This window comes from Dermochelys coriacea, chromosome 16 (genome assembly GCF_009764565.3).
Source record: "Dermochelys coriacea isolate rDerCor1 chromosome 16, rDerCor1.pri.v4, whole genome shotgun sequence".
Taxonomy (NCBI): Eukaryota; Metazoa; Chordata; order Testudines; family Dermochelyidae; genus Dermochelys; species Dermochelys coriacea.
Window position 1 is genome coordinate 12,671,371 of NC_050083.1, and position 10,988 is coordinate 12,682,358.

The following is a 10,988-nucleotide window of genomic DNA, read 5'->3' on the forward strand; positions in this document are numbered from 1 at the left end:
ATAGTAGCCTAAGGAGAGTACAGTTATGTTCTCTGTTTTTCTTAGCCTCTCTATAGGCCAGGCGTGGCCAAACTGTGGCCCGCGAGCCGCATGCGGCTCTTTTACAGTTAAAGTGAGGCTTGCAGAGTACCCTCCCCCACTCCATTCTCCACCTACCAGACTGGGGTGGGGGGAGTTCAGGGCTTCTGCCCTGCAGGGAGGTGGGTCTCATGGCTCCAGCCCTGCATGAGGTGCTCGCTGGGGCTCAGAGCTTCAGCAGGTGTGGGGCTGAAGCCCCGAGCCCGAGCAAGTGCACCACCAGGGCTGAAGCCCCGAGCCCTGGCAGGCATGCCTAGCTCTTGAACTTCTGAAGATCATCATCTGCGGCTCGCAGGGTCAGTAAGTCTGCCACCCCTGCTATATGCTATCAGAGTTAATCATTTATTCAGAATGGACAATTCAGCAGCACAAGTTAATGCTTTTCCATTTATTTACTACTATACATATGCAACATCAACTAGCTTCCAGAACTCAATTCAGTGGGGCACTAAGATATTGAGCACCCACCACTTTTTCAGCACGAAGCATACAAACACCTTGCTCTTAGCAGTTTTTCTTTCCAACTTCTGAGGTTTTAAATAAATAAACAAAAAACACAGCTCTGCATATTTGCCCATCTCCATTGCTGCCTCCTCCATCCATTTACTGATACCTAACAATTGCTTCCCCATGTAAGACTTCTTTAAAGGTGACCATAGAACATCAACATAGTGCAACAGTGAAGGGGCTAACTATTAATTCTGAATTATAACCTTTTAGTTTTTAAAATAATGAACAGTAAGAGGAGCCTAACGCTCCTGGCACTTCAACTGAACCGCCTCTCATTGCCAAAGAGTAGAATGCCACTTTTCCTGAAACAGGGAACATAGGATGGGTTCAATAGTTTTTCCATTCTAGAAGTTAGATATTCTTAGAAATGAAGCAGCCAAGTAACACTTCCTTGAAAGTCTCTGCATTTTTACTGTCCTTGTGTGTAAGTTCTCAAGGTGTACGGTACCAACACGCAGTGCCCCAGTAATGGTGATCTCTGCAGGAGATTGTAGTCTTCAGTTTCAATTCTAGTCAGTAAGTTCCAGATCAAATTTGGGGTACAGCTCCTTTGTGGTGACCCCTCTAATCGTGGCTAGAAAGGAAACAATACCTCAGCTTCCATTACAGATAGAGAAGCAGATTAGTTAGCAAGAGTTTTTGCTGTATGATTTCTACGACTTGAGTTTAGTTAGTAGAAAAGACTTGACTCTCCCCAAGCCTAGTTGTCCTAAAGCTTTCCGTTAGCTAAGGGATGAGTCCAAATGTCTTATCTTACACACCCTCCCCCACTCCACTCCTAACTGCAGGATTTTTTTTCTAAGTCTTGTGCAGAGCAGAATACACAACTCTCAGGGTTATCTATCAATTACAGAAGAATCATCTTTGATAATCCATAGAAAAAAAAAAACTAGCAGTCATTAAGTGACAAGTTCACATCCCACTCAGAGGATCAGGAAGAGACACCGAATAGCCCTCTGGTTCTGCCATTCTGTTGAAGTTCCCAATGGGCTCATGACAGATGTATCTATTCTTGAATATGGGATTTTAACTATAGAATCTTAAAATTCAAGAATTAAGATAAGCCCTAGGACTGTAGCTTTCCCTCTTCTGTAATGAAACACATGGAAACATTTACTGAGAAAAGTTGCAAATTAGTCCTGCTCTTCTTACCCAGCTTGCCCAGCAGCATCTGTCCAGTGTCTTTAATATCATTGTACTCATGGAGCAGAGAGATGTGTTTCTCCAATTCCTGCAGGCTATAACCTCTGTAATAGCAAACCCAGAAAGGTCACAATGACACAGAGCAAGTACTGCTACTTCACCAGAATTGTTTAGCAGAGACAAGATACTTGTGAGCGACAGCAGAACCTGCCAAAGCCACACAACTTGCCCTGCTGCCTACAGGACTCTGAAGGCAAGAGGTCAGTCTTTAAAAACCATCAGCAGGGAGTACAGTCTCCATTCCAAGGGCTGTTCTCCCCACAACAAAATAAAGCTAAAAGTAGTTCTCAGAGTTAGGTATAAATAAGAATAAAAAATCTTTTGGCAAATATGAAGAATAGGTCTGATCGGTTGGCAAAAGGAAGAGTTAAGGAATTAGGCTGCTTACCGAAGATGGCAGGAAACAGCAGATCTTTGGATCAGCTTCATTGTTACTTTTATTTGTACCTGCCTAATCTATCCTATGCACTATACGTGTTATCTGTAGAAGACAGCACTCAGGTTTCACAGTTTATAACCCACAAAAGACACAGCTTCCAATAGTTAAACTACAGTCCTTTCTCAAGAATCTTGCTGGTAGGCAAAACCCAGGATAACCTTCACCAATGCTGCATCATAGGGAGCCATGCCATGGGCTTCAATATCTTTTAGATAGCACCCTTCGTTTCAAGTTGTTTTACAGACCACTTGCCCACCATGGAAATACAGCTGTTTCTGGGATGCAAGATGTGAAATGATGTTAAGACAGCTCACATCAAGCATAGGACAAGAAATGAATACTTCCAAGTAAAACTTCAAGGGGAATTTAGGAAGGCAGACTGTAATTTAATCCAAAACTGACCAGGACAGAGTGATCAGGATCTCAGTTTTACATCCCATCTGCATGACAATTCTAGAAAACACAGTGCCCTTTAGCAGCACCACAACGTGGAACAGCACTGCTTACTGAATCACAATTATCACTCCCTGCAACCTCCAGGTTTTCCTTAAATCCAAGTACTGATTCAATCTAGCCTTGCTTTGCAAAAAAACAAACAAACAACGTACTTGGTTCAGTTTTGTATCTGAAGTGCCCTGTAATTCAAACAATGCTGAAATTAACATTATTCCTAGCGAAACAGATTTTGGTCATAGTGCAATATCAGCACCACCAACAGGAGGTGGCAGTTTCCAACTCTGATACCTGGGCTTTGTTTTGTTTAAAAAAAAACAAGCCTCATGCTGAACATACTCAGCCAACAATTGTGCAATTTCCTGATCCAGAGCAAGATCCTTTTGTTTCAGTTCTTCAACTTCATGCTGTAGGGCTTCCTTATTGACTCCATCTGATTGACAGGACCTTGGAGACTGGATCTGTAGAGCAGAGAGTGCTTTTAACATTCCACTAACTCAGCACTGTGTGAGATGCCACTGTCCCAGAGGGGACTGATTAGAAGAGATATTAAGTATTTGTTAGTTTATTCCTGAAGTATCACTTAGGTGAAAAGGGAAAATAAGACTTCACAGTAAAAACCAGAGTAAACTAACTTATCATGCTATTTATTGCCAATCAGTGCCATGTAGTTTGAGAGTTCTTCAAAGCAGAAGAAGGATGCATCTTACTCTGTAAACCTTTTAAAAAAAATTTTCAGGAAGCCAGTATCTAGCCCAGATAGTAGTGGGCAACTACGGCCTGCGGGCCACATCTGACCTGCAGAATTGTCCTGCCTGGACCCTGAGCTCCCGGCAGGGGAGGCTAGCCCCTGGCCCCTCCCCTGCTGTCACGCTGCCATGTGGGCAGCACAGCTTGCACTAGTCCATCTCCCAGGTTTTCCAATAAGCCTGTCCCGCCGCTCTGAGCAACAGGGTAAGGGGGTGGGGAGGGGGAGGAGAGGGGGCTGGATAAGGAGCAGGAAGTCCCGAGGTGCAGTCAGGGGACAGGAAGTGGTTGGATGGGGCAGAGGTTCAGGGGGAGGGGGCCGGCGGACAGGGGACAAGGTGCGGGGGGGATTGGATGGGGATAGGGTCCCAGAGGAGCAGTTAGGGGACAAGGCGCAGGGGGGGGGTGGATGGGAGTAGGGTTCCAGAAGGGTGGTTAGGGGCGGGGGTCCCGGGAGAGGGCAGGCAGGGGACAAGGTGCGGGGGGGGGGGTGGATGGGGTGGAGTCTCAGGAGGGGGCAGTCAGGGGACAAGGCACAGGGGGGGTTGGATGGGGGTGGGGTTCCCGGGAGGGGGCGGTCAGGGGACAAGGAGCAGGGGCGTTTGGATGGATCGGGAGTTCTGAGGGGGCAGTCAGGGGACGGGAAGTGGGAGGGGGTGGAGGCCAGGCTGTTTGGGGAGGCACAGCCTTCCCTACCTGGCCCTCCATACCATTTTGCAACCCCGACATGGCCCTCGGGCCAAAAAGTTTGCCCATCCCTGAGCTAGCCCCAGAAGTATATCTATATGTTGTATGTATATGTCAGAGCACTAAAGTGACTAGCAATATTTTTCCCCAGGGAAAGTATGTATTGCTGAACCACCACAAATATTAGGATCAACTACTGTTTCAGCCAAAAGAGAAAACATTAAATAAGCCATGAAAACTAAACTATCCTTATCACTTGAAGCCAACTCTCCAGAATAGATGTGAACCCATTTACTCTGGGATACATCCTCAGAAATCCTAGCACCAAATGTGACACTGCAGTGCCATGTGGACTTGGCTACATAGATATGGGTCACGTGCAGCTCTGCAGCATGGATACCTGTAGCTGGACCTGGTATGCACAGGTTTGCAAGCATGGGAGCCCGGATATAAGTATGCTCTACAGCAATGGTTCTTAACTTTTCCAGATTACTGTACCTCTTTCAGGAGTCGGATTTATCTTGCGTATCCCCAAGTTTCACCTCACTTAAAAATTACTTGCTAACAAAATCAGATATAAAAATACAGAAGTGTCACAACACACTATTACTGAAAAATTGCTTACTTTCTCATTTTGGCTGTATGACATTTTAGTTTGTACTGACTTCGCTAGTGCTTTTTATGTAGCCTGTTATAAAGTTAGGCAAATATCGAGATGAGGTGATGTAACCCCTGGAAGATCTCTGTGTACCCCCAGGGGTACACGTACTCCTAGTTGAGAGCCACTGCTCTGCAGTATAGCCATGCCCCTAAACATAATAGTTAGCAGGGATCTTGCTCTGATGCTACCTTTGCTGTGCCTGCTCTGTGAATACACAACTTCAGTACTGATGGCTGAACATGACAGAGTGACACTCGCACTAAATTCATATGGCAGTCACAAATGATGTGAAGTTTAGTTTTTCTCTGTGTACCAGGAAGGATAGAAGCATTGAAGATGAAGGATATCACTGCCCTGTATCTACACATTAACTGGCAGAACATCTAAATTCTACTCTGTTCATCACTATGTTATCTAGCATGAAAGAAAGCTGATCCATGTAACCAACTGCCTTAGCTACTGTTCGTCTCTAGAAGAGAGAGGCAGCCACAGAGCAGGCAAGGGTACCCAACTGCAACATTGCCGTGGATGAGAAGGGTAGCAATCCACAACATCCCCTTGCTGTAGTCCAGGGCAGCACTGACTCTGGAGGTAAAACCATTCTCTTCCCAAAGGGGGTGGAGAAATATATAAAAACACTTACTGGAGATTTGAAACCTGCATTGCAATTTCTCCGGATTCCAGTTGGTGTCCTGGATTAAAACAAAAAGAAATTACCATTTTAAAAGGCATTAGCATAGCCTAACAGAATGAGACAGCCCTAGCCTGCATGCACCTTTGAGGAGTGGCAACCCCAGAATATCCACAGCAGGGTAACAGCAAAGATCCAATCTCTCTGAAGTCTTCAAGCTGTGATGTGCCCTGGGCTTGGCGATTGTGGGCATCCCATCCTCATCAAGAGGCTCCCTGAGCCTTAAGAAAGTCCCACCAAGTCCCTTGGGAAGCGAGGACTATAGCAGGTCATCCCTAGGCAGCTCCACGTCAGGACAGGAAGCTCTCAACCCCAGACGGCTGGGGAAAGGGTGGCTCCCCTTGCTCTGTAGGCTGGTGAGAGCACCTTTAGGGGCTGGAAAAGGAAAGTCCCATCCCTGAAAAGGGCTCCATATGAGATGGTCAGGAGGGAAGTCACAGTCCCCTAAGAGCTGGAGGGAGGAAGGGTCCCATGCCACCTGAAGAGCAGCACCCTAAGAGCTAAGGAGGGGGATACATCCCTTGAAGACAGGCCTAGGGAGTTGCATTGAACTTGCTCCTACCTCCTCAGGAAAGGCCTAGGTGACGGCCCGCTCCTCCCGCGCAGCCCTGGGCTCTGTTCCCACTCCCCGCTGAGTGGGGGTCCCTGCTCGCCAGAGGACCTGGAATCAACACAGGCCTCGTTACCACCTTGCATGCTGTGAATTGTGGTCTCAATGCAGGGAGTGTCCCTCCCTCCCACACTGCATGTTGGGATTTGTAGTCTCTGAGGACTTCACAAGCGCTCTACCTGCTGGGATTTGTAGTCTATGAACACTACATTGCACGCTGGGATGTGCAGTTTCTGAAGGCCTGAGCTCTGCCCTTGAAGACAGGCTATCAAAATATTTTTTTCTATTATTTGTAAAAAATTTGTCACTGCACCACAACTTGATTTATTATTTTTTATCTTTGATAAATATATTTGCTTGCTAAATAGTTGTTAGAGCTGAAGACTGGGACAAGTGGGGAAGGTGGGTTCTATTCCCAGCTCTGCCACTAACTTGCTGTATGACCTACGACAAGTCACTTTCCCTGACTGAGCCTTAGTTTCTTAGACCTAATATTAGTTATGTGACTTTAGCAACTTGAGTAATAGTTGTTTATTATTTGTTAAGTGCAGAAATTGTGGTCAGTGGCACACAAGATGAAGAATAAGAGTTAAGGTTTCAACAGTACAACCTACAAGAACAATCTGCTACAACACTCAAAATCTTACCTGCTGCTATTACAATTCACTTTTGAAGCCTAAACATACTCAGGGTTATGTAGGAGGGACTTGTTATAGTGCTCTGTACACACTGCTCCCTTCACAGTACATTTAAAGAGCACTTCTTCATCCTTTGACATACTACTGGGAGAGATAGCCCAGCAGCAATAATTTCCATTAATCCTCTAAAGTCATACGATCTATAAGGAGTAAACACTGTCAGGGTCCATGAAATTGCTGTCTTCCTTTTTGTGTTGATAGTGCTGGCATAGCCATGAAAATAGACAATGGGGAATCACATGGTAGTAGTACAGCTGCATGTTTATCAAGCATTTTTCACTACACTTGAAGGCTTTGTGTCAAGCTTTTATCCTTACTTTTAGGGTCTTTGAATATTTGATGTTACTAGTACTTAACACTTATGTATCACTCACCACCATCTTCAAAATGAAGACTAATCAGTCTTCAAAATACACAAGTGAAACAGGATAAATAGAGGCCAATGCACCATTTGCCAGGTTTCTCAACTAATTTGGAAAAAAAAAAAATCTATAAATTGATCTGTCCTGTCATTCCTATTCCATGATTAATTTTCTCAAGGCTTAGAAAATCTCCTCAGTGTCCGTGTTCTTAGTTCTTAAGAAAATTAATTTTCTAATAACTCATTTTAACAATATATTCCTATATAATGACTTTTCCAGAAGGATATCAGAGTACTTTACAACCAATTGATATACGAACTACACACTGAACATTTTACCCACCACTGAAATGCAGCCATTTATGGGTTGAAATGCAACAGCTGTTTAATAGCACATAACAACACTCCCCAACAGTTAAGAATACAAAGAATATATTTTTCCATTTAAAATGGCAGGGGAGTTTTAGGTGGGGGGAAGAATATAATCAGAATTAACCAAATTATTTTAAGAATATCTCCTGGACACCTATGTTAACACCCCAACTCTTACGAAAAGCGCCATAGGAGTTCTAAGGTTCACAAGTAGCCAGAACCTTGATTTTACATTTAAGCCAAAAGACAGTATCTCTTTAAGCACAACATCCCTTAAGTCTTTTGGGGAACTGTCTCAGTACTGGCTCAGAGGGAAACGAGTGCCATCTTTACCACTTCTTACACCAGCAGTTTTCAACCAGGAGTCTGGTGCCCCCTAGGGGTCTGCGAGCAGGTTTCAGGGGGTCTGCCAAGCAGGGCCAGCATTAGATTCATTGTGGCTCAGGGTGGAAAGCTGAAATCCCACTGCATGGGGCTGAAGCCAAAGTCTGAGCAATGTAGCTTCTTGGGGGCTGCTCTGGCATGGGGCCCCAGGCAATTGCCCTGCTCGTTATCCCATAATACCAGCCCTGACTTTTACATGCAGAAAACCAGTTATTGTAGCAAAGGTGGGCCCTGGAGTTTTTATAGCATGTTGCGGGGGGGGGGGGGCTCAGAAAGAAAAAGGTTGAGAAGCCCTGTCCTACACCACACACACCATGCCTGACTTGGTCCAGTACTGACTTGGAAGAAAAGGCAACACCTGTAAAAATACCAGCACCACTTCTTGGAGCCCTTGATTATTCCTTTGAAACTTCCTATCCAAGTATAGCCCTAGCTGGACATTCCTCTCAACATCCCAACTGGACAAAACCTGGGATAAATGTTCAAATCACATGACATCAAAAAAGAGCCGCTGGTTAGAGTAGAATCTGAGTTAAAAATGGGTCACATTTCACAGCATTTGAAAACCTGAACCACCTCAGGTCAGCTGTTTCACCTACATTCCTCTCCTTACTGGTGCTTTACAGTCATGTCTCCCTAAGGGAGGCTTAATGAAGCATGCCGAGGGTAAGGTAAAAGGACTGTTTGTATTTCCTCTTTTGGAAAAGGATGCAAGCAGGGTAGAAAGAGATTTCTGTCTATATCTCCCCTATCTGAACAGCTCAATTGAGTATATGGTGGTAGTGTTCATATCCCATATCAGCTATAGGCCAAAATTGTAGGCAAATACTAGACTCAGTGAACGAATGGTCTGACCCAGTGTACCAAATGCTGCCATATGCTCCCTTTAAAGAAAATGAGCCAAAGTGGGAAGGTGCATGAATTTTAATTTCATGTTGAGGACCAGAAAAAAGCAAAACCCTTCATGTGTCATGAGCTCCAGAGGCAGGACAGCGATGAACACAGTATTAAAACCGAGACAGATTTGATAGGACTGGGATAAACACCAGAGTAATGCAGAATAACGGTGGAAAGATATTTGCACCATTTGTATATTACACTAGCAGTCTCTGCCCATACTGGCATTAACATAGTGCCGATTGACATAGTAATTAGCTCCGCTGGATGCAAATCTAAGCCACACAGTGGCATGATCACCTGCACCCTTTTGGGAATGCATTTACGTGTTGAGCAAGATGTTTTACAGGCTTTCTAGAGGGACCAGTGATACCCACTGCAAACTTCTCTAGTGTAAATGTGGTCCCGAAGAGAAAAATAAAATGAAATCTTGGGGGCTCACCGAAAACAGCCTGGGATGCTTGGCTAGGTTTCTAATCAAAGGTTCAAGAAAAGAGTGGAGGGCTGGTCTCTGGAGAGCAGTCTGTGCATGGAGGCGATAACACACCGTCATCCTCTCGCCCGCTTGTAATCCCGGAAAACTGGATGGCAGGAGTGAAGGCTGAGAGAGCACACTCGTAACGTGTGGGAAGAAAGCCCTGCCCTTCGGTCCACACAGGCCCCAAAGCTCCAGTCACAGGTGCATGCCAGCGCCCATGCGGGCACAGGCAACTAGGGAGGGAATGTCAAGTGACATGGGGGTGAGGGTGGGCGCCAGCGGTGCGGGGCAGCATCGCAGCGGGATAGCGGGGGGAGCACCAGGGAAAGGGGATGTAGCAATGCCGGAGGGGCAGGAGTGGGGGGGGGGGAGGCTGGGTGCTAGGGCACCCATAGGGGAGGAAGGGAAGCGGGGTCAATGCTGCGGGGGGGGAGTGGTGGGGCGGGTACTGGAGAGGATGCTGAGGGGGGGGGGGGGATGTCTAGGTCGGAAGAAACACCGCGGGGAGGCCGAGGCAGGGACAGGGCGGCTCCCGACTGGAAGGCCGAAGCGGGAGCGCGCCTCCTTCCTCTCCCCACTGGGCTCGGAGGCGGGAGCGCGCCCGCCCTCGCGGGGCACGCGCAGCAGGGCGCAGCCTCCCTCTGTCTCCTTCCTCCCCCCTCCTCCCCGCGTGGGGCCGGGCGGGCGGAGTCTCCCTGGCTCCCCCCCAGCCCCGCCGGGCTGACGTGGCCCGGCTCGGACATGGCGGACGGCAGCAGGCAGATCAAACTGGCCGCGGCCAAGAAGAAGGTAACGATCCCGGGGAGCCCGAGCCGGGGCCGAGCGGGGAAGGCGGCCCAGATCCCGGCCCCGCTTCCCCGGAGCTGCCGCCTGGGCCCCCCCCCGCTCGGTCGGGGGAGAGGCCTCGCCGCGGCCTGCCCCCCGAGGCCTGGAAGGGACAGCGGGCCCCAGCCCCGTTGCCCCGCGGCTTCCGCCGGGAAGCGAGGGCCCCGGCGGCCTGAACGGGAGGGGCCCCCCGGGGGCTCTCCGCAGGAGGCGGCGGCCCCCCTTTAGCTTTGTAAGGGAGGCTACGTTCCCCACCGCGCCCCGTAGGGACAGCCCAGGTCTGCCCCCTGCCCCGCCCCAGGTGCGGGTGAGCCAGCGCGGCCCCCCAGCCCCTGCCCCCGGGCAGAGTCACGGCAGCAGCATTTGGGAGTTTCCAGGCGCTCACAAGTCGGGGGGGGGGTCCAGCCTAAGCTGCCTGTAGAAATTTGATTTCTGGGATGCTGTGAAAAGGGTTGGACCGTGTGTGATCTTGGCCATGGGGATTGTTCCCCCAGACCCTTCATTCGCAGCCTGCCCAGAGCAATGGGGAGCTGACCCCTCTAGAGGATTCAGTGCTTGCTGTAGATGCTCTGGGGCCCTCCTGTTTAAGAGCCTCATGTGTGCATAACATGTCAGAGGTATTCTTCTGATAGCAGTGACATCTTCACTGTAAACCCTGTAGGGTGAATCTGGTTTTAGAGCTTAGGTTCAGAAACCCAGACACGAGGGCTTGTTAAGATATAATATGGCCCGAATTCACTGTTGGTTTGTTCCCTTTTATTGATGCAGTAATTACAAACATAACTTATCACTGATCTGTCACAGTGAGAGGCATCTGTGTATTAGGACTGAAGATTCTTCCTCCTTTTTCTCAGCTGAAGGAATATCAGCAGAAGAATAGCCCTGGAGCAACAG

At 47.9% G+C, this 10,988-nt stretch overlaps 1 protein-coding gene across 1 annotated transcript; it reads right to left on the minus strand.

The window, feature by feature from the left end:
• Nucleotides 1-451: 451 nt before the first annotated feature.
• On the minus strand, nt 452-6,238 carry SWI5 (SWI5 homologous recombination repair protein). Its single transcript, XM_038374277.2, has 5 exons — nt 6,032-6,238; nt 5,422-5,470; nt 3,023-3,144; nt 1,741-1,835; nt 452-1,162 (listed from the first exon to the last, which is right to left on the minus strand). The coding sequence occupies exons 1-5, from the start codon at nt 6,163-6,165 to the stop codon at nt 1,098-1,100; spliced, it is 465 nt and encodes a 154-aa protein (XP_038230205.1). The 5' UTR covers nt 6,166-6,238; the 3' UTR covers nt 452-1,097.
• Nucleotides 6,239-10,988: the final 4,750 nt, after the last annotated feature.

What these genes read in the sequence shown, in the direction of transcription:
- SWI5 (XM_038374277.2), bottom strand. Translation starts at nt 6,165, where the DNA reads ATGCAAGGTGGTAACGAGGCCTGTGTTGATTCCAGGTCCTCTGGCGAG. An exon ending in ATGCAGGTTTCAAATCTCCA is followed by an intron (nt 3,145 to 5,421) that starts GTAAGTGTTTTT and finishes TCTGCTCTACAG; the next exon opens with ATCCAGTCTCCAAGGTCCTG. An exon ending in GATGCTGCTGGGCAAGCTGG is followed by an intron (nt 1,163 to 1,740) that starts GTAAGAAGAGCA and finishes TTTCCTTTCTAG; the next exon opens with CCACGATTAGAGGGGTCACC.